Below are 24,407 nucleotides of genomic sequence, written 5' to 3'. Positions count from 1 at the left end.
TATTTATTTACCATTTTTCTAAGTGTCTGGTCTGTAACATCCTTTATATACTTTAATAACATGTATCCATTTACACTATGGTTGATTAGACATTTCATTACCAGACTGTAAACTTAAGAACAGGAACTTTGTTTAATAATAATATGTTTTAGGGATTTTGACTGCTTATTGTATTCCAGTCATCATAGTCTAACCCTCAAATATATTATCTCATCTAAACTTAATAACAGAAATGCATAGTAGACATTTTTGTATCCATTTTACAGATCAAAATACTAATGCTTATAAAGCTTAATCAACTTGCCCAGACTCCACAACTAGTAAATGGTATAATTAATGCTCAGACCCACTCTTGACTCCAAAGCTGAAGTTTTTACTATGATTTTCATACTATTTCTTACAACATATAAAATCTTAGGCTAAGTATTTATATTCTACAAATATTTCTCACATCTTAAATTAAAAACAAGACAAACTCTACTTCGTTTTTGCAACAGCAGCTATGCTATTTTGTCCCTCTGCTTTGCAGCAAAACACTTCCACAAAGTTGTATATATTCACTTTCTTGAAATTTTTTTTTTCCCTTTGCTCTGAAACATACTCCTATCAGGCTTTCATCATCTCTGCTCTACTGAACTTGACCAGTAGAGTCACCAGTGACATGCATAGCTAAATCTGATGTTTGTTTCTCAGTCTTCATTGTATGTGATATATAAGGAGCTGGCTCCCATTTTCTTTTAGCTTTCTTCCTCCCTCACTGGGCATTCCGTCTCCATATCCTTTTCTTCTCCCATACTGATCATGGTCTTAGCCCTTAAGCCTCTTCTTTGTTGTATCTATCCTTCTCCTTTAGTTTTCTCTTATATTCACATAGCTTTAAATGCTGGCTACGTGCCAGCAACTCCCAAATTTATATCAACAACCCAGGCATCAGTTACAAACTTCATACTTACACACCCAACGTATCTAAAACTAAACTCTTGATCTTACACTCCAAACTTGTCCACCCATCGCTGGCCACTCCAGATGATCATTTCCAGTTTCAGTTATTCAGGTCAAATCCTTAGCCTGAATTTCCTTCTCTCAGACCCCAAGTCTGGCTCTCACCTCAAAATATTTTCAGAATATTACTTCTTGTCACTTTCATTGGTCTAGGCCACCATCAAATCTCCTTTGTATCATTATTGTCGTCTTATAATAGTCACCCTACTTCTCTTGCACCTTTATAATCCTTCTTGCACAGAAGCTAAAAGTAACATATTTTAAAATGGAAGTCAGGCCATGTTATTTTTCTGTTTATAAACCTGAAATAATTCCACCTTTCACTCAGGCCAAAGTCAAAATTCTTACAATGGTCTACTATTTTACATAATAACACATTTCTATACAAGGTGATTTTTTTTAATCCCCCATTTTCACTATCCAAAACTTTTTCTGATTTTAGAAAAACTATTTGATATAGAAGAAAAGAATGTTTAAGAAAAAATTTAGTGTTTACTCATTTTTAACTAGTAGAGTAAGGCACACATATGGTTAAAACTTGAGGTCTGTGCCATCAGTTTGGATATAAAGAAGCAATCTGACTTCACTTACTGAATTGTCTCAAAGTATTTTTCATCCTTTTTTCTGTAAAAGTTAATACCTTTGACTTTTCAATAGCCATGTAGAAGTTAATTTCAAAAAAAGATTTCTCAGTGACTGAGATTATTCTGACTTTAAAAATCCGTATGTAGGTAAGAAATGAATAAATATTTATAAAGCATGTATTCTTACCCTAGAAGAATTTATTTTTAATAATAAAAATGACAAAATGGAGATTGGCAGTAACTATCCACTGTAACTTATCGAATTTTTGTCATTCTTGATATGAAAAGCACATTAATAATTGAAGTTATACATGAAGAAGCCAGAATCAATGGGAAAAAGAACATTCCAGATTATGTGAGCGATAAAGTGAAATTATAGCTTCCATCCTAGCACAGAAATATGAAAACTGAATAGAAAGTCAATTACCAGGTAAAAGAGAGAATATTCAAGAAATTATTGTGCATTCCACAGAATCATCAACATTGTATGTTGAGTTTCAAAGCTTCTTTTAAGCTGAGAAATATGTCCACATTACATTGAGTGGATATTGTGACTGTGAAAGAAAAAAAAGACTTTTAGATATGTAAACATGTATTAATTTAATTTTTAATAGTCTAAATTTTGCTAATCTTGAAAAATAAATTTTATTTAGTCTTTGCTTTATTTCTCTCCCCTACTTTTAACTATATTTCATCTGTGTACAACGGCTGATATAGGTTATTACATTTTGATTGAATAACAAATATAATGCTGGTATACAGCCTACCATTTACCACATATTGTTATGTAATATTCATTCCATTTTATGGATAAGAAAAATGAGGCTTAGAAAAGTTAAACTCATCATTCAGAGAACATCTGTTTAGTCACTGAGCCAATATTCAAATGCACATCTATGCAGATCCAAACCTCTAACTTGTCTTTTGCACACATAGCTTACATATTGTCTCTGAGTTATTATTAACTCAATGACATCCTTCCCTCAACCACATATATTACCCCTGCCCCAACTTCCTCATCTATGTTTTCTCTTGATTAAATGTATCCACTGCAACATAATCTAGAAGCTGGGAATTCATCTTTAATTTTTCACTTTCCTATTCCACTAATATGCTGTCAGTCAAATATTAGTTACCCATTTTACCTCTAAAATAGGCTTTCTGGCTTTCCTCTTGTTAGATATTTATTACCACCTGAATCTGGACCTCTCCATCTCAAGGAACAGCATATTGAAGGGAGAGATGTGTACTTCCTCAAAATCAGTTATGGTCACTGGGCTGAATTTAACCCTCCTTATTCCTGAAGCTGAATGCTGCCTAACCACTTGCAAAGGTGGTCACCAAAGTCTTATTTTATATGCTGAGTCAGGACTGCTCCCCATATCCCTATTAGACAGCCAACTTCTAGTGTGAGAAGACACTCGATATTACTGAGACCTCAACTGGGCCAACCTTAGTCAGCACCTTCCATTTGGATAATAGGCTTTGGTCGCAATCTGTCCTCTGCTAATCATCCACTGCTTAAAGAACTTGATTTCAGAGTTCAGCGGGGAATTACAAGGCCATTGGATTCTGCTCATATTCTTCATACCTAACAACATCAGATATCATCCAATACAAGTTGCCCATTTGCCCTTTTAGTCACTTTTCTCTTACTTCTTCCCTTTCCTTGGTGAATTGGTTCACATGAATCTCCCTCTATCTGCTAACCTCTGTTCTAATTTTCCCATTTCTCCATAGCATGCTCATCTTCTAGTAAACATATCCTATATCCCCCCATCTCAACCTCTTGAAAAATATCTTCTTTTCTCATAAATAGATCTCTCCCAAACACCATACTTCTCTTGAGACTTTCTTAATAGAAGCTGATCATTTCCATATAACCAAGATGACTCCTGAAAGGGAAGAAAAAGGTGTCCTTCTCCCTGTCCACTGATAAGGACCTTAGAGCACACACTCAACTTTCTGTCAAAAACCCTTTCTTCTTAGATACCTCTCCCACCCAGATGTACCCCTTCCAGTATTATAGTATCATTTATAACCTTCTAGGAACTCCCATATATGTTTTTTGGATTCAACACCCAAATTCAAGTTTTTTCCAATATTAACAATCTTATGTTAATCCTTAGCCATATTTTTGGTCCATATCTACAATCCATTAGTATCAGAGCTTGAAGTTCCTTACTGTGTTATCTCTTACATATCAGCAATCAGCCCCCAAATTCCTAGAATCTTATCATCATCCATAACAGTCCACATTTAAAATTATAAACAACTCTATTCTTTTAGCTCATTTAAACATTTCCTTTTGTCATTAGGAAAATATCTCAAGTTCCCTTGCCTGGCATGTAGTGTTCTTAAGCTTTCTGGCAACACCTTTATAATCACATCCTCCGTAACTTTCCAGACCAACTTGACTACATTCCTTGTTCTAGCCACAGTGAGCCATTCACCATTTCTCAGCCAGATGCATATATGCCCTTGTCTGTGCATTTTTCTTTTCTTGGAATATTCTTTGCAACACTCCATCTGATTGTAGCCAGCTTACTCTTTAAGATGCATTATGATTATTTCCTGCCCTTCTCCCCCATTCCCTAAGACAATGTTAATCATTCTTTCTTTGTGCTCAAGTTATTATAATTAAAAAGTAAGCTTACATATCAAATTATAGCAATCCGCATAGATTAACCAATCTCATTATGTACTTCTGCTGTATTTTTACTTTTACAAGGTTAAACACAAATATTTTAAAGGTTGCTTTGTTTCAAATAGTTAAAATATTCTTTTCACATAATATAGTACAAGGAAATATTTATGAAAACATCATTGTAATTGGATAGATAACCTACTCCTTTCTTTTATTTTAAGGATCAATTTTCCTCTTGAAATAAAGGCACTTCCAAGGGAATCTATGCTCACCATAAAACTGTTTGGGGTTACCTGTGCCACCAACAGTGCAGATTTATTGGCCTGGACTTGTTTTCCACTGTTTCCAAAACAGTAAGTGTATCATTTGTGATTAATAAAATTCCCATCTCAATAACAATCTCCTTGGAACTAGATATTGTGCAGTATGTGGCATAATGAGAAAATCAAGGAGACATTTTATTCTAAAATTGAGGTAGCTAGTATAAATCATGACTGTTGAAAGCAGCACTGAAAAGCAAAATATAGAAATAGCTTTAGAAACAGGCCTCATGCTCAGCTTGTCAACTGGTTCATTTACATTGAAAAGGTATTGACATGACCAATCTCAACTTCGTTTTCCTTCTCTGACCAGCCAGTTTCTATGGAATTACTAATTCAAAATGATTTAGATCAATACTGTCATTTAAAAACAAAGTATGTCATAGATTTCTGGCTGAAGTAAAATTATTCAATGTAATTGGTTTACTGACCTTTTATTGCCATCCAAGAAGAAATGTATGTTAAACTTTAAGATGATATTTCTCAGAAAAGTAAGCCAAATATGAGTTGTGATATTCTATCAGAACTAATTGCCATTGAAAAATTAACTTGATTTAACCATAAGGAATTGGAATTATCAACACTTAAAATATTTGATAACATCAATTCCATGATTTTCTGTGTTATTAAAGAAAAATATTTTAAATAAATTAACAGTTATTTTCACATGGAAAGACTTGTTTTAGAGTCAAATTGTAAAATACAGAATCTTTGAAGAATTAGAACCTATAGCGCTCTTTAAGAAAGATTTGATAGTATAAAAATATTAAGAAAATTCTTCATCAGCTTTTAGTTCCCACCATTTAGTCAGTATAAATAAACTGTCATCAAAACAACTGTGATAAAATTTTAAAATCTTTTTTTTTTTTTTGTCTTTTTTTTTTTTTGCTATTTCTTGGGCTGCTCCTGTGGCATATGGAGGTTCCCAGGCTAGGGGTCGAATCAGAGCTGTAGCCACCAGCCTACGCCAGAGCCACAGCAGCTCGGGATCTGAGCCGCATCTACAACCTACACCACAGCTCAGGGCAATGCCGGACCGTTAACCCACTGAGCAAGGGCAGGGACCGAACCCGCAACCTCATGGTTCCTAGTCGGATTCGTTAACCACTGCGCCACGACGGGAACTCCTAAAATCATTTTTATTAGATTAATTATGATGGGTGTGTGTGTGTTGCTCTTTTATTTGTGTTCATATTATAGCTAATTTCCATGTGTATGTTTCATGAGGATGGAGAATGTATTTTCTTTGTAATTTTTATCATCTAACACGGTACCCCTTGTAAATAAGCAATCAGTAAGATTTATTTACTAAACTGAATTAGGAAAAAATCAATCTCTATAGGAGATTTGGGATAAAATAAATTTCAAAAGTCTATAAAACTGTTTAGCCCTAAAAGGAATACCAACTGCTGTTAGCAGATATTTCAAAAACCTGATTTATGGGCTAAGAACTTTCATTACTTTCTCACTAGGAGCAGCTATGCAGGTGCCTTTCCATCTCATGAGTGAGTTTCTTTAGTTTCAACAGCAGTATTTGTAAGACCTAGCATGTTTGTAGAATATATTTCTAGCTATTCACTGAAAAAAATTTTAATCCATTTTATTGCCTCTCATCATTTAGCACACTACTTTGCCTACTACAGGCAGGCAATCAAAAAAGGTTAAATTTATTAAAAAGCTTGGAATATTTTTGTCTTTCAAACTAATCTTGAAGGCATTTTTCTATATGATTATGGTAGTAAAATACTTGCTCCGTATTGTTTTGTCATCTCTCATTTACCATTGGTAAACATTTTATATGTGAGTGATCATAGACAATGGGCATCTTTAAGAAATGCCACCTGGGACTGATACTAAATGAGGTTTTCCTAAGGGAATGTGGCAATGTTGTGGATGATGTGACATCAGAGAAACACTTCAAAGAGTACGTCAGTAGTGTTTGTAACTGTTTTTCCAAAGACCATTCCTTATGAAAATCAGAACATCTGCCTCTCTCCTGGGCTAAACAACTTAAAGAAATCCGGATCTTTTTAAGGCATTAGAAATCAAGATATGGGCCAGCTGAGGAGATGTAATAACTCCCACTGTGCTCATTGCTCTGAGTTACATAGATTCTAAACCAATTTATGCAAATATTTCCAGATCACAGCAAATAAGCCACTTAATTTTATTTCCTTTCACAGAATGACCTCTGACCATAAACATTTGGTATTGAATCTGTCATTTATTACAATTTGAATTGCTCATACCTAGCCATGTGGAATTGTAATGAGCATTTATGTCTTTGTTTTTTCCAACATACATACAACCAGAAAATATGCAGAATTAAAGGTTTCCTATCTCTGTGGTTTCCAGAAGTAGATTTCAGAAGTTCAGATTAAACTCATTGGTTACGGCTGCATCAAGAGTGTCTACAAATAAAAATAAACTTCAGCGTTTTCAAGCACAAAAACTCACCTTCAATCCCATAAAAATTATGTTTCAAGTACAAAGGTAAATTTTTGCCCACAGAAGTTTTATAATCCTCTCCTTTGCAGACAGGACTTACACTGCATCTATATTCACAATGCCTCCACACTGCAGTAAGAAAGTATTATTCTCACCTCAATAATTTCTATGGGAGCTACCTTTCCTACTTAAATTCACAACAAATAGTGTGGTAGTTACTTAGCATTTCTAAATTGTGGTAAGCTCCTTCAGCATAGAGATTCTCAACCCTGACTGAACATAGAATCTCCTGGGGAGATTTCAAAATAAACCCAAAACCCAAGTGCCCCCAAAGATTCCAATTTAATTGGTCTGTGGAGGCACCCAGGCATCAGTATTGTCAGAGCTCCTGAGATGCATTAAAACTCAAGAAAATTAAAATCTTTTGCGGAATTTTGAAAGAGGCCTAGATAAATCTCAATACAATTTTATTCCTTAGACCATTGTCTGCATAGCCAACCCTGACCCTACTGTAAATGATCATTTCAGATATATCCTTAAAATCAAAATAATAAAAAGTCGTGGGTGGAAATTCCTTATTGTTCTTCCATCCTATATAAGACCCTCAGAGCTCAACTAATTCAAATTAAAAGGTTTTTATGAAGAAAGAAGTTTAAGGGACTTGCTAGAGGTCATTGGGCTACTTAGGATTAGAGCAAGAACCAGAAAAAGGGCTGACTCCTCTTATTTCCACATGTATTACTACCTCAAGCTGCCTTTGTTCCTACCCTTAGGTGCTGCCATGCCCTGCTCTATGAATGCACTGTGAAAACTTTACCACCATGCTAAGGGGCACTTTTCTTAGCCTCACCTGTGCTCTGCTTTTAGGCATAATGGACCTATGAACCTATGAAAGTCAGAGTCCCAAACAGTTTCATAATATCAGGTCTTCTGGCAGTGCTAGCTGTCCAGTTATAAAGCTCTTTGTATTCTTGGTTCCAGAATGGCAAGCCATGGATATGTATAATCCTATAGCTAAAAGTGACAATAATTACTTATTCAAACCATTTTCTTATTGCCTGAGGAAACAGAGGCTCAGAGAGGGTAAATCAGCCAATCTATTCTCCTGGTGACACAGATTTTTTTGTTTGTTTGTTTTAGGCATAAGAATTTGTACAATATTGAAATTAAAAGGATCCTTAAGAATATTCCAGAACAACTATTTTGAAATGCTATGTTTATCACTATGGCCCTATTCCAATGGCATCTCATTCAAAATTTCAGTATATAAGAGCAATGAACAGTACATATACATATTGTGGTTGGGTGGGGTGGAATTTGAAATTCTGAAGTCCAACCTATTTGCCACCTCCTCCACACCTTTCTAACGTTTACTTCCCCAACTTCCAAGCCATGTGAAAACAGATATAGAACTTTCAAAACCACTTGTTTTATGCATGAATTTCAAAGAAGTTAAGCTAATTAAGGCTAGTTAATGAAGACAGAGTACAGATATCCTGATAGAAAGGTTGGTTGTCTTTCATATGAAATGTTTCCAGTATATTTTGCCTTCAGGTTTTTGTTTGTTTAATTTTAACTGACTTTGTAAACTTTTTCACAGCATTGTAATGCAAAAACTACTGGTAAACCCCACCAACCTGGGTGTTAAAATTTCCATTTCATCCTCTGAGACCACCAACTTCTTAGGTGCATTCTTTTAGCATCTTAATTCCACTAAACATCTTCCTTTTCTTCACATTTTTTATTCATAGATGTCTACAGAAATTTATCCCCCCATCATGCTTCAGTATTTAAAAAGATGTTTAGATATAATCCAATATAAAAATAAAAATTAGCTAATATTAAACCCACAGAGAACCCAAAGAATGGTGCCAAACATGATTTCCCCCTGAATTGCCTTAATGTATGTATTACATCGATCTCAGTCAGATAGCTAGAAGTTCATTCTCTCTATGCCCTATTGATTGATATATCCTTTCATATACATCCATGAATCAAGAGTTCTGACTTCACTCCAGCCTGTATGCCTCAATGTTAACACTGGGGTGACTGTTGATCCAGACTTCATCCAAGGAGAAAAATGACAGATACTGACAGTTATTCTTGAGTCCCTTCATTCTTTGTAGGAATCCGCTTAGATCACTCAGATTTTCAGAGTGAAATATGAGCCAAGACATATAAATATAGTAAGGTCATAAATATAACTCGTGACACAACTTAGATGTGAAGAAAAAATGGAATTAATCTGTTACATTTTTCTTCACGAGCTCCTACTCTTTCCATCAATTACAAAAAAAAATTAGTTAACTCAGTAATTTAAATAGTCCTTTTAGAATTATTCAGTCTCTTGGAGAAAATGCTCAGTCACTCAGATAGCTTCTAGACACCCTGATTCTCCTCCCAAGAGTGTCTGGATCCACTGGACCAGAAAACAAACAGATGATTTGGACCAGTGACTTATGATATCCAAATCAAAGGCACTTTTTAAGCTAGTGGTTGTTTGTTACATTCAGTGCAGCTAGTGATTGGTGCTCTCCCAGCTTGACCAGGACTTACTGACACTCCCTAGGTGACTTGGGCTCTCACAGGCACCATAGACCCATCTGGGACTCCCAGTTGAGCTCAGCTCAAATGGTCCAATCAGATGCCCTTATTATACAGGCCCTTTGTCTCTATCATGTGATTCTCTTTATGGAAACCTCCTCACATAGATATCTCTAGCTATTTCTAGCTCCCATCTCTTCCGTATGGAAACCAGAGAAGACCCAATAAAGCTAAACACAGGAGTTCTTTTTGCCTGCCTCTCACATGGCCCCAAGTTTAAGGTCATGCTACAAGTTGGTACAGGAGCAGCTCAAGTGGTAATTTTTTCTTACAGAATCTGATACACAGAGTACAAAATGGAGCCCCCTCTACATTCAGCATTATGGAAAAAGGCAGAAGAGAGGGAAATTGGGATACCTCGGTATACTATACTCACTTTGTCCCCTCTTCTCTGTCATCTGCTTCCTACCATCCTAAATTGCCAGAAAGTGATGACTTTTTCCTTTGCCACCTTCTCCATCCAGTATACCATGTTCTCCTTCCTCACTCTTGTTAACTCTTTACCATGAAGAGGAATATGTTCTGTAAATTCTGTAGGAAACATTGATACCTTAGTCCTCCTGGTTTAGTGTGAGACCTTCTCTTTCTTTTTGCATTCTGGCTTTTCCCAAGATAGATGCTTCAGACCATCTGGGAGAAGATTATATACTCTGAAAGACAAAAGAGAAAATCAATGGGAATAATTTTTTTTTTTTTTTTGCTTTTTAGGGCCACATCTGCAGCGTGTGGAAGTTCCCAGGCTAGGCATTGAATCAGAGCTGTAGTTGCCAGCGTATGCCACTGCCACAACAACTTGGGATCCAAGCCACATCTGCGATCTACACCACAGCTCATGGCAATGCCGGATCCTTAACTCACTGAGCAAGGTCAGGGATTGAACCTGCATCCTCATGGATGCTAGTCGGGTTCATTCTCACTGAGCCACAGTGGGAACTCCCTAATTTTCTAATATTTACCTCACTGAGTCAACTTGTAGCTTGCTAATACTGTCCTTGGTGTTGTTTTACCAAAACCCAAGTTTCTCCAGATGAGGTGGTGAATAGAACAAAGGGATAAAAATGACTCAAAATTTACCCTACTGATAAGAATGTTACATTAAAATACCTGCCCAGTAATATTTAAAAACTATACTGCCTTGGGGAGATACTTTTTAACAATATCTCTAGATGTGAAAAATAAAGAAGATAGGCCTCAGGAAGCTAGGATTTTAAAAAGCTTTATTTGTTGGATTTTTTTCTTTATATTTTGCATATCTGTCTTAAATGACAAGATAAAATTCTGTTATTTTCAAAAAGACTCACTTGCTGCCTTAAAATTCTTTATAAATTTAAGTTTAATTTTGTTGACTCTTAAGTTCTACATTTTTAATTTGGTATTTCATAATCAAAGACTGTTCTCTGTGATTATTGGAATATTTTATGAGTAATCTAGTTTATATATACAAGCCAGGTATAGCTTGTTTTTTAATTCCTATGAGGATCTGTGGATTTGGATGTTACTTAAACTTTTAAAACTCTCCATGAATTCTTCCTGTCTAAAGTCTTTCCTGTATCCACTCTCATTTGCTATGGTAATTTACAATATAATTTTAAACACTCAACATATGAATAATCTTTTTATTTATTCATAAAGAACCATTTCCTCCATGAAGTGCCACAACTCTTTTGATTCTGCAAATCATATGGTAATTTAAATCTTTTCTTTCCATAAATTTAGAACTCATATTTTAAAAGATGCCCAGGGAATTTAGTCACCCTGTGGAGCAAAACATGTTCTTAAGAGTTAACATCTTTATTGATGTAAGAGAGGTGTAAGTCCAAGAGTATAAATCTGAGGTTCTTTGACCTATCTTAAAATCAAGATTGTTGAAAACAAGAGTAAATGCTATGAGTTAGAAACCATTGTGGAAACAATATTCTCATGTGGAAAATAAATGTAGGAGTTTATGAACATAACTATGCATGCAGTATATTAAAAATGAACCATTGAAGTTGCCTCATGGCTCAGCAGGTTAAGGACCCAGCATTGTCACTGCTGTGGCTCTGGTTACAGCTGTGTTGCGAGTTTGATCCCTGGCCCAAGAACTTCCACATACTGCAGATGCAGCCAAAAAAAAAAAAAAAAAAAAGGATAGTCTTTAAAGAAGAAAAGAAATGAAACATTAATCAGTGTCTAGACTTGTGTAATAGTATATTTCTCTTTCAGCCACTGAATGAAGCTGGGAAAATAGCTTATTATGTTTATATTCCAAAAAGACTTTTTAGATAATAATAGCTTTCTTTTTTTTGGCTTTTTAGGGCTGCACCTGTGGCATATGGAAGTTCTCAGGCTAGGGGTCGAATCAGAGCTGCAGCTGCCAGCCTACACTACAGTCACAGTCACAGCCACACCAGATCCAAGCTGCACCTATGACCTACAGCACAGCTTGCAGCAATCCAGATCCTTAACCCACTGAGCAAGACTAGGGATGGAACTTGCTTCTTCATGCATACTAGTTGGGTTGTTACCACTGAGCCACACCAGAAACTCCACAGTTTCCCTCTTGAAGCAACTTCTGCTTGTCTGTATGTGTTGTCTTTTGCAGAAGGTACATTCTCCGGTCTGTGCTATTCAGCACCACATTGCAGGATGAGCCTCCCCTAGAAATGATAGCTCCAGGAGTGTGGGATATAAGTCAGCCATCCCCAGTGACCCTGCAGGTAAGTGTCTGGCTATGAGATTAAAATACACATAGCAAGTATTGGTTGATAAGTAGCTTGTTGTCAATTACAGAAACAATTTTCTTCCAGGATCACACATTTTAATAGTCTTCTTTTTCTCCAGCCTGCTGGGATTTGTAAAACCTCTACTGCTTTTATTTTGCATTCAGTATTCTCAGAGCACTTTGATCCCACCTTATATAATAGCAATTTCAAGCCTTTCTCCATCAAACACAGTCATGAAGGAGGGGAGTGGAGTGTTGCCATGAATCTACTCATTATACGTATTCATTTTTCTTCCCATTGTCTAAAAACAGTCATTAGTATATATTATTAACTTGGTACCTTATTCACACCTGCCTCTGCATTGTGTCATGTTTCCTTAAAAATCTCTTTTGTTGTGTGTTTCCTAAATGACTAGCAATTAGCTGAATAGTGGGGGAGATACTGCAAACAAAATCCATCTATCATACTTTCTTTTGCTTAAAGGCTCTCTACTTTCTGAAATTTATAATCATGAATGAAAGGTGATTAATGATTCCTGGCTTTGCTCAGAGGATTCTTTTTTCTCCTTTTCCTCATTTTTTCATGATTATAAGTGATCAGATTCATCAGATACCTGAAGTATGACCATCTCCATACATGGAAGTGCAGGGAATATGGACTTTCCATCTCCATAGGAAAAACCAGGCAGCACTCTGTAGAAAAGGATTTTTCAGCCTTGGTGCTGTTGACATTTTATACAGGGTAATTCTTTGTTCTGGAGGCCATCCAAAATATTGTAGGATATTTAACAGCATCTTTGGCTTTTGCTTACCAGATGCCAATAACACTTGCCCAGTTCTGACGATCAATAACACCTCCAGATATTGTCAAAAAGATCTCTAGGAATAAAACCACCCACAAGTGAGCACTAGAGGAAGCTAGTGGGGTCCCCAGGTTCAGAAAATTTTCAAGTTTGGGGTGGAGGGTGTGGGGGACAAAGTTGAGCAAAATGGATAGCAAAATGTTTAAAGTGGAAGAGAAAAATAACATTAATAAAAGTGCAGCTTTCACTATGAAGAAAGGAGGAAAACCCCCTCCCCCCACTGACAGTAGCCAAAGATCCACTTCTGATCCATGGATGTGTGATAAAAAAGAGTGGTTATTCAGGTTGGATCTCGTCTGACCATTGTCAGAGATTTGTGGATATAAATTTATGATTATCAGGGTCTTTCGTGGCAGTGGGGAGGAGATGGAAGTGAGACCATCGGATGAGATTTTCCTTGATTCTACTCACATGAGGGGAACAGCTGCTTTAGGAACAGATCTTAACAAGTGGAAGTTTCAGGTATTAAATAGCAACATCAATTTCCAAGTAGAGACCCAAAGCCATGGCAGAATTTATCTTACGAAAAAAAAAGAAGTAGTGGGAGCATGGAAATCATTCATCAGTATGCAAAAAGTTAAATTATCCGATTTTTACAAAATAATTTCAAATGGTATAGACCTGTGTCTGTACTTCTCAGAATATTTTAATTGATGAAATATACAGAATAAAATGGATTGAGGTATTAAAGTTAAAAGCCTTAATAACCACTATCATTCTAATTACATACAGCTAAATTTAGAGAAGAATTTTCAACCTAAAGATTATGAGATGGTAAGCAAATTAGAAGCAAGTTCTGCAACCAGTGTCTTTGTTAAAGAGTTAGTATTGGTCTCAGGGAAAGACATCAGCCTGAGAGTTAGGAAATTTGGAATCAAGTCTTAGCTCTTCAACAATAAACTTTATGACCGTGAACAAGTCACAACCTTCTATTTTCACCTCCATACAATGAAAGGATTAACTATGTCTGTCAGACATCTTTCAGGTCCATACTTTGCTGATTTTTATATTAGATGCACAATTACTGCAGCACTATTGCCACTCCAGTAATATAAGGGATATAATGTGTCATAGAACTTGATCCCTTCAAGTCAATTTTTTTTAATTTTTATTTTTGGGGCCATGGGGCTAACTGGAAGCAGTGAGTAAAGAGAAGGATAACTGAGCTCAGACGCAGAGAAAAATTATTATATGATTCTGTCAGCCTGGGTCTCCTTCAACTTCCTGCCTCTTCACATAAACAGTCTAGTAGAGTGACTCTATCAAGATTCAAGCACTAAGAAAAGAGTTGTTTTAGTTAATGTTTCTTTTGTACTACTTAATGCTTCTCTACTTCTTCACTTTCTCATTCATGTCAGAATTCACTCCCGTCTGGTTTATTTGTCCTCACCACACTGAACTGTTGTCAGGTAACCCACTGATTTCTAGTTATCAAATGCAGTGGTGGTTTTTAGTTCCCTTCCTACAAACCTTCTTTCTGCAGTTTTTGGCACTTTCTTCCCCCATATAGAACACTCTTCTCCTCTGGCTTTGCTGTTACTGCTCTCTGGTTATCCTTTCTCTATCTTCTTCCCAGGCTCCCCTTCTTCAGCTGGTCCTCAATGTTGACAGTTCTCAAGGATTCCATCTGCTGCCCATGATGATTCTCAGTAGATATATCCCCCCTGAGAGAATTTCTTTCAAGCTTTATTGAGATATAATTCACATACCGTACAATCTTGCCATTTAAAGTGTGCAATTCAGTGTCTTTAATTATTTGTACAGATGTGTGCAGTTCTCACCATCAATTTTAAAGCATTTTCACTACTTCATAAAGAAATCACTTAACTTTTAGCTATCACCTCCTATTCCCCAAGTCTAAGCAACTATTAGTATACTCTCTGTCTCTATAGAATCACCTATTCTGCACATTTTGAATAAGTGGAAGCATACATGTGGATCTTTACCAAAGATGTCACCCTCATGTCTACAAAGCGGTCCACAGACTTATAGATTTCAAGTAGTAGAGACCAACATAAAGTAACTCTTTTTATTTTCTCAAGTGATGACATGACAAAAAATGTACTTACCATCTAAAATTTTCATAATTTAATACTAGAAAGATATTTTAGTAATGGAATATAGAAAAGATATAATTTTAGCATTACACAAAAATGTAACATTTAACTTTATGAAATGTTCATAAATGTTATTATTTTTCATTTTTTTCTCAGGTGATGTTACAGACTAATTTATATACCATTTAAGTACATAATTGAGGATGCCAAACAGCGTGTATATTTAAATACCAAGTCCAAATCCTAGTGATTCTTATAAAATTATTTTTAAAAAATAAAGAGAACATGAAATATAATATTTTCCCTTTACTTTAGTTTTTACAAATCTAAGATCAAAATTATTAAATTAATAATGCATTTTCAGGCATTCTATACATAGCAAACTGTTTTTTTTATTTCAGATTAATTTTCCAGCTACTGAGTGGGAGTATATGAAACTTGATTCTCAAGAGAACAGAAGTGATCTTGAAGAACCACCAAAAGAGTGTTTAAAACATATCTCCAGACTTTCACAAAAACAGTCTCCTTTACTGTAAGTGACCCAGTTCTTGTGAAGGAGTTGTGCCTGTTATTCATGATACCATCAGTCATATTAGGAGCACCCATATCTTTGAAGAGTGAGCTTTCCTTCCCACATAACTCTTTCTGTTTCCTAGCCTCACACCTGTTGGATGATCAACTAATGTTTAAGAGCTAAATTAGAAATTTTCTGAGTTTTCCAAATATTTTTTCTTGTGGAATTCAGCAAATTTAATTTTGGTCAAAGGAAAAATACGAAGATTAGAAATCATTCCATTCAAAACAACAAAGCAGAGGCTTTGTTATACATATTAGAATGTAACTGATAAATCATTGCTAAGCAACCCTTCAAATAGGTATAAAATTGTTTTAGTAAACAGGAAAAAGGAAAATTTAATTATAATGGCAAATTTAAAAAGAACAGGCATAAATTATGTTTAATAGCACCAAATTAGTAATTAAGGAGTACTTAAATTCTGTCAAACAGTAATTCTCTAGGGAAAAAAATCCCAGGAAGAATCGTAAAAGAATACTAATTCTCTTTTTGTACTTGGAAATATCTAAACCACAGCTTGTGGAGCTCATTAATGACATGATAAAAGCATAAATCTAAGAAAGAAACTCTTTATTTATATAAAATGATATGATATATAACATAATAAAGCATTTTCTTCTAAGAATAAAATGATTAAAAGTCTTAATGGGGTATTCATGTGATCTGAATCATCATTTTGTGTGATCTCTTGGACTGCGAGTTCAACAGTGGATTGGAGAAGAAGTAATAGTGGGAAGCAAGAGGTTCAGCAAAGAAGCTGATATAATATTTTAGGCAGGAGGTCATGGTCACTGGAACTGAGTGATGGCAGTGGACACTGAAAGTAATGGCTGGATGTGGAGCATATTTTGGAAGTTGAAAAGCCACTATTTGATGATTAATAGCAAATAGGGGTTAAGCCAGTAGAGAAACCAAAAAATCAAATTAAGTCAATGGAGAATCTAAGGTTTTGAATTGATAAGCTGGTCAGATATTAGAGTCATTTTATGGAGGAAGAATAATTTTGAGACCTTCCAGACCAAGATGTTGAATATGATCAAGCATTCTGTTTTAGGTGATCATGTTACTGGCCAGATCTCTAATTTCAACTCATCTTACTCTTTTCCTCATTCACTTCAATGCAGTGACAGAAATTTCTTTCACATGCTATTCCCTTCCCTTTCCCATCACAGGCCACAAAAAAGGCCTTTTTGTTTGATGTTTCCTTTACATGAATATTCCTTCCTAGTTCTTCACATGACTGAAGATCTTCACTTAATTGTGATCTTCCCAAAGAGGCCTTCTTTGGCCACCCTATCTAATGAATTTATTTTTCTTATTATAACCTTTTTATCTTTTATGTTATCAGATGTAACACAATTTATTATCATAGTGTTCATTAATGCATTTTTCCTGATTAGTTTGTTTTTATCACTACATTTGCAGTGCTCTACTCTGTGCCTGATAAATAATGCGTGTAAAATAAATGTTATAATGAATAAAGTTATTTTACATAGATTTAAGTATAAAAATTGCCTGAAGGATTGAAAATAATGAAAGAGTCTCATAGTCTTCATGACACATATTTTGACAGACTATTGTTATCTTAACTAGGTGAAGCATTTTTTTTATACTCCTTACTCAAAAATATAAAACCTTAGATTTAACAAGCACACCACATATCAAAGGCTAATATATTTATAATGAGCAATTTTTAAAATATGGAAAAGATGCTATACTTTGAAATTATAGATAGATTCAAACCAAAAAAATGTCAAAACCAACAAATAATAAGCACAGTAACTGCCTTCAAATATTACAAGATTGTGTTTTTAAATTAACGCCAATAAATTCTAACTGGCTTTAAAGTTCAGTTTCTATTTAAGTGAATAATTTATACATAAAATAAGCAAGATTTTTCCTCTGTTTCACCCACTCAAGTACAATTATTAATGCTCAGTAGAGTACAATTTCATTCTGCACTGTGAAAACAGATGGAGAATAGCATTCAATGTGATAAAAACTTGTGTTAGAAACAGATTAAATCCATTTTCAAAATACCACATTTTATCATTTAGTTGGTGACTTAATTATTCCTTCTTTAAATTGATCAAATATAATCAGTTAAGTTCATACGCAATAAAATCTAATGAAACAGTACCTATATTTGTAAAAATAAGAAAAATACCTTCTTGAAGACAGCTAAAGGAATGTTAAAGTTTAATATATAAAGAAAATCCCAGAACATAAGATATTAAATAAATTGTTTTGACAGGAATTATGCTTCTAATTCTAGCCATGAAAGTTACCTATTACTAGACTAATCCTCCTGACTGAAAGAAATATGACAGAAGAAAAATACATATGAAACAACTGCTCTCAGAAATTGAACAGACAGTGCTTGAGGTGAGCCCATGAATAAAGTGGGTTTCGGCCCAGAAGAATTTTCTGTATGATACCTCTGGGAGGTCTAATTAAAGAAGATCATGCAGGTCTTGCTGAGACTTTTTTTTTAAAAAAAAAAGACAGAAATCCGAGTTTAATGATGCTGAGGCAGCTGGAATTTTTAGAGCATAATAGTGGAGAAAAGGAAGATGTACAGGATAGGAACTACAGAAATATGTACTGATGTCTTCTTAAATATTTAGCTGAGTACTAAGCTCCATATGAGCAGATAGAGATTTTTTCAGGACTGCAAAAGAACCTCTACATGGAAGATGTGAAATAAATGTAGATTCTAGAGGTTGCACAATGCTTGTAGACATAGAATTCTGACAGTAATAATGGAGAAAGATCACAGAATACCCCAGTCACTCAATCAAGAAATCAGAAAGATACATATTAGGAATGAGTGTGCTCTAGCCCAAGATTAAGGACTATTCTAGGCCTAGCCTAATAAATCTTTTTTTGTTGTTGTTATTTTATCATTTTTTTAATTGTTATTTCCCCAATGCAATTTTTTTACCTACTCTATAGCATGGTGACCCTTAAAAACAAGCCTCCAAAAGGATCAAGCCAATCTGCTAGTAATTAAACTGCCTACTAAAAAAATTGGGACATTCAACACCTAAAAGATAGCAAAATGCAGACTCTAAACAATACAGCATTTTAAATGTTTAGCATGTAATCAATAATTACTAGACATAGGAAGAGTCAGGAATATATAACTATAACCAGGATGGGGGAAAGCCGTTAAACAGAAAGAAACATACAAATATTTTACAGCTATTATAAAGACACTTATGGATTTAAATTCAAAGGCACATACGAGTGAACAAATGAAGTCTCAGTAGAAAAGTGGAAATTTAAGAACTGAAAAATAATATCTAAATTTTAAAAAATCGCTAGAGAGGCTTAATTGATGGCATAACGAGGAAAAAAAGAACAGTGAACTTGAAGGGCAATAGAGATTATACACGTTGAAGTATGAAAGAAAAAAAGATGTACTATGGCAATAAAAATAAGTTTTAAATGTGTAAAAATTATGGGAAGAAAGAAATAAAAATATTTTCAGATGAGCGATTAAGATCATAGCATTTGAGATTAATGTACAAAATGAAAGTGTATTCTGGTAAAACATAGCAAATAAATTTTATTTTTCAAAATTTATAATATCAAAAATTCTACACTAAAAGCTATAAAACTTTGCTAGAAAAATTAAAGAAAAAAAAGGAAAACCTCAGTAAATGGAAGGCTATGTCATGTCATTGATTAGAATAATCCCTAGTGTTAAGATGACAATTACAGTTCTCTACAAAGTGATAAAGGTACAACTGTACACCCATTAGAATGGATATTATTTTTTCTTTTTTTTTTCTTTTTTTTTTTTTTGTCTTTTTGCTATTTCTTGGGCCGCTCCCGCGGCATATGGAGGTTCTCAGGCTAGGGGTCTAATCGGAGCTGTAGTCTCCGGCCTACACCAGAGCCACAGCAATGCGGGATCCGAGCCGCGTCTGCACTCTACACCACAGCTCACGGCAACGCCGGATCGTTAACCCACTGAGCAAGGGCAGGGACCGAACCCGCAACCTCATGGTTCCTAGTCGGATTCGTTAACCACTGCGCCACGATGGGAACTCCCGATATTATTTTTTCAAATGATCAATATGCTTTTCATTAAACTCTGATGGCTTGGATAATATATTTAATGGGCAAAATCAAGTGTTGGCAAGAATGCTATATAATTGGATCTACTATACTCTGTGCATAATAATGTAAAATATTAAAAACACTTCAGAAATAGTTTGACAGTTTCCTCAAAAGGTAAACAGATATGTGATATACAACCACATCATTCTCCTCCTAGTTTCTTTCTTGGGGAAATGAATGATACATCCATGCAAACATGTACACAAATGTTGACTGTAGTTTTATTCGTAGTATCCCAGAACAGGAAACAACCCAAATGTCCATCAAAGAAGAGAAGAGATAAGCAAATTGTGATGTATTTATACAAAGGAATAATACTCATTAATTATTCTTATTGTGGCTCAGTGGGTTCAGAACCCGACTAGTATCCATGACGATGTGGGTTTGATCTCTGGCCTCGCTCAGTGGGTTAAGGATCCAGGGTTGTCACAAGCTGCAGCATAGGTCCCAGATGTGGCTCAGATCAGGCTGGCAGTTGCAGCTGCAATTCAACCCCTAGCCTGGGAACTTACATATGCCACAGGTGTAGCCATAAAAAGAAAAAGAAAAAAAGAGTAATTTACTGATACACTCAATATTATGGATAATTTCAAAAACACACTGAGTGAAAAACTGTAAGTAAAAGAATATATATACTCTATGATTCCATTTATGTGAAGTTTGAAAATAGGTGATGTTAGTTTAGAGTGAAAAAAATCATACCAGTGCTTGCCTCTCGTGGTATGAGAAAACTGTCATGTATCTTGAAAAGAGTATGGTTTTTAACTTGGTACATGCATTTGGCAAAATTAAATTAGCTGAATTGTGCATTCTCTCTTATGTAAATTATACTTCAATAAGTATAATTGAATTATTCACTATTGAAATAAAGGAATTTAATTAGAACAAAATAATTTGTTTCGGTGCTGTAGTAATAATTTTGTTATGAAATCTTTTCTTCTGGGGGCTTTCTGGTGAGGAAGGAAGTGACAAAACAGAAAAGGAACCCATGCATACCTTAAAAATTATCCTCTGTGATCCAGTTCTTTCATTTCGCAGATGAAGATGGCTTAAGAAGAAATCGTAGAGAAATATTTACATTTAAATTCCTTTAATATTTCTCATTATCCTTCTTGGGAGGTTTAGGTAATTTCAGCTGAGCAACAGAGTGTTGGTTTGGAGGAGAGTGCTGAAAAGCCATCGCTGTCATGTGAGAAATGCTGTCCTTCAGTTGAACTGTGATCCCGAATGCTTTTGCTGGAGCCTGAGCAAAGCACAATAAACTGTCTGTGAATCAATGGCTCTCATCTGAGATTTAGATCTTCTGTTGGGACCACTCTCCAGAGGGAAACACTTGATCAATTAAGGAAGTCCTATTTACTGGTATTTTTAACTCCAAACTTGCAGCAAACTCTGAGAATTTAAAGCTAGAATCCAGCAGTGAATTGAAATGTTTGTTTTTGAAATTGAGCAAAAAGTTTTCTGAACTGTGATGAAACTTGTTTTGAAATGAAGGAATATCATCTTTAAAATATGCCATTTCTTCACAAACACAGTGGGTCTAAATTAATTTGTAAAGAAAGGAAGAAAGTAAATGGTGGATTACCTTTGTTCTAAGTAGTAAGTACGTGTTGCAGGATTCAAATAAACTTGATCTGCCTTAAAGGAGACAGAGACTTTTGCTAACCAAAATGACATTTTTTTTTAAGTGGCAAGAATTTTCAGAGGAAAAATAAATGTGAATTATCTGAAGTCAAGTTTTTTTTTTCTTTTAAAAGAATAAAGTCAGTGGGAAATAAGCTGGTGAAATAATCTAACTGTCCCCAAAAGATAAAGGACTTGTTTTCAAAAATAAACTAAAAATTCAGGGAACTAGACTAACATTTTGTTCTGTGTGTTTACAGCAAACATTTGTTAATGTAGCAAACTACAGTAAATTATAGTTTCCAATCTGGTTTTTGCAGACTCTCTGAAGAAAAGAGAAGATACTTATGGTTTTATCGCTTCTACTGCAATAATGAAAATTGCTCCCTTCCTTTGGTCCTGGGTAGTGCCCCTGGATGGGATGAAAAAACTGTTTCAGAAATGCATGCCATTTTGAGAAGATGGAAATTTTCTCACCCTTTGGACGCTCTTGGACTTTTGACTTCCAGGTAAGACTTGCATGACAGGGATGATATTACTAATGAGAAAAAAAAATGTTTGAAGAGGAAAAACTTAGGACTATGTGATTAATTCAACAGCTGTTCTATTTTTTCCAATTTCAATAGTTATGGATATTAAATTTAGATAAATGTAAACTACGGATATAAAATTTACTTTTTTTGGGGAGGCACACCTGTGACATGTGAAGGTTCCCAGGCTAGGGGTCAAATTGGACTATAGCTGCTGGCCTACACCACAGCCAAAGCAATGCGGGATCTACGCCATGTCTGCAACCTACACCACAGCTTACGGCAATGCTGGATACTTAACCCCTCTGAACGAGGCCAGGGATTGAACCTGCATCCTTGTGGATACTAGTCAGATTCATTTCTGCTGCATCACAACGGGTACTCCTGAATATAAAATTTAAACAAATCAAAACTATTATTGTGCCTTCAGCACTAGTTGAAATATAAGTAATGGCCATAGTTTCTTTTTTCTTTTTTCTTCTTTTTTAAGGCTGCACCTGCAGCATATGGAGGTTCTCAGGCTAGGGGTCGAATTGGAGCTACAGCTGCCGATCTACACCACAGCAAGAGCATTGCAGGATCTGAGCCACATCTGTGACTTACACCACAGCTCATGGCAATGCCAGATCATTAACCCACTGAGCGAGGCCAGGGATCAAACCTACATCCTCATGGATAGTAGTCATATTCATTTCCAGTGAGCTACGACGGGAACGCCAATGGCCATAGTTTCTTAAATGAAGAGTTTAGTTGCTCTTAGAGAAATAACAACACAAACTTGAATGGAGAAAAGTAAAATTCTCTACTCTTCCACCTCTCACAAAAAGAATCCTTACAAGTTGCAACAATATCTTTTACTGTTGAAATATGCAAAGCCTGGCAAAATACTCTACTTATAGTAGGTGTTCAGTTAATAAGACAGTGATAATGACAAAAACAAAAGGAAAAAAGTCTGTACCTTATATATTCACCAGATCTTCCCTCAGAATAAAACACATGGGAGTGGGGGATGGGGTGGGGTAATGTCATCATCTTCGAGTTAAGGGGAAGCTTGTGGGAATATGTGTGGTATCTGGCTCTCGTTTGGGGAAACAGCTCTTCCTTGGCTTCTGTTTCATATTCAAAGCCAAGAAGAGATATTCTAGGTCTGTCTTGATGGCATCAGCTCACTGAATCCAAGAAGAAAGTCTGCAATATCTAGGGTCAGAGAAGAATTGTGAAACCCTGTTCTATTCTGAACTCTCAAGATCCTGATGAAAGAGCAAGGAGGGAGGAAAAGTGATACAAAGGGCTTTTCACAGGATTTGTTTAGGTTTATTTTTAAATTAGTGTCTTTTATGAAACGTCTAGCATGGGAAAGGAGGAGAAAGTGTCTTCTTTTTCAATTATTTTTAAGAGCTACTATATTCCTCACTCTTCCAAGTTCAAAACTTGAAAATTACCTTAAAATTCTACATTTTTGTGCCCCTCACATTGAAGATTTTTATTCAGTTTTCTTGTGTCTTCCATTAATGTACCTAGATGCCTACTCTTCCTTGGTAGATGATAGCTAGCTAGCTAGCTAGATAGACGATAGAATTTTTCTTTTAGTTGAGCTTGCAGCTTTTCTCCTTTTTATAAATCTTCTTCCATGGATCTTTCCTTGACCTTGCCAAGCAAAACTGACCACATCTGCCTGGTACAGTGGCTTTATTTCTTTATGAATTATATCTTATTGCAATATGTTTACATGCACCATGTCAATCATGTAATTTTCCCGCATTAGACTGAGAGCTAGTTAAAGCAAAACAGTTCATCTTAGTGTTTCTGTTTCCTAAGGGCTTAATAATAATACCTGGAACATACTAATTGCTCAGTATTGAATAAATCACTTCCTAAAATACATTATGATTATTTGTACATTATTTTAACATTTAAATTATATTATTTGAGGGAATCATCTATTATCTTATTCCCCACATCTTGTATAGTTGAATGAATTAATGAAATAAAGAGGTGATAAGGAAGTCAATTAATAATTAATTGGTTTATGTGAGATTTACAGTTCATACTACTGAAAAGAAAAGTTCTCATTTCCCCTTTACTCCTAACCTATTTTCCTGATTTGGATATATAAGAATAGCCATTGTCTGCAAAATTTTGCTAAATTCCAGTTGTTTTTGGCTCAAGTAAAACTTATAGTATTAGGCTATGATTATTATTTTGTCATTCCTGAACTAAGTATTTCATAGAAAAGTCATTCAAAATGTGAAGGTAAAAATTCACAGATTGAGATGATATTAGCAAATCATATATATGATAATGGAATTGTACCCAGAATGTA

General features: G+C 35.1%; 2 protein-coding genes across 18 annotated transcripts in view; one reads left to right on the top strand and one right to left on the bottom strand.

Moving 5' to 3' along the window:
- Positions 1–21,319, bottom strand: part of RERGL (RERG like) — a 260,323-nt gene extending 239,004 nt beyond the window's left edge. For 2 of the 3 annotated variants that reach the window (XM_084956672.1, XM_084956670.1), the window contains exons 1-2: positions 20,928–21,319; positions 10,156–10,255 (exon numbers count right to left, since the gene is read on the bottom strand). The gene's annotated coding sequence lies outside the window, so the exon portion shown is untranslated. Of the gene's footprint in view, positions 1–9,981; positions 10,256–20,927 lie in introns of all 3 variants that reach the window. The other variant, XM_084956671.1, reaches the window with a different exon arrangement.
- The window catches only part of PIK3C2G (phosphatidylinositol-4-phosphate 3-kinase catalytic subunit type 2 gamma), a 518,046-nt gene that overhangs the window by 269,677 nt on the left and 223,962 nt on the right, over positions 1–24,407 (top strand). For all 15 annotated transcript variants that reach the window (XR_014803777.1, XR_014803780.1, XR_014803778.1 and 12 more), the window contains 4 exons: positions 4,455–4,586; positions 12,190–12,304; positions 15,631–15,761; positions 21,875–22,063. Coding sequence is in view for 10 of the 15 variants with exons in the window: in XM_084956629.1 (XP_084812755.1) it covers positions 4,455–4,586; positions 12,190–12,304; positions 15,631–15,761; positions 21,875–22,063 (567 nt within the window). In the remaining 5 variants the exon portion in view is untranslated. The remainder of the gene's footprint in view (positions 1–4,454; positions 4,587–12,189; positions 12,305–15,630; positions 15,762–21,874; positions 22,064–24,407) is intronic.

Source organism: Sus scrofa, chromosome 5 (assembly GCF_054392235.1).
Source record: "Sus scrofa isolate SSC_HxYL_T2T_F1_AM1 chromosome 5, Sscrofa_HxYL_maternal_Yorkshire_Landrace_v2.0, whole genome shotgun sequence".
Lineage (NCBI taxonomy): Eukaryota > Metazoa > Chordata > Mammalia > Artiodactyla > Suidae > Sus > Sus scrofa.
The sequence above is the reverse complement of the archived record's forward strand: the minus strand, read 5'-3'. Positions and strand labels throughout refer to the sequence as shown.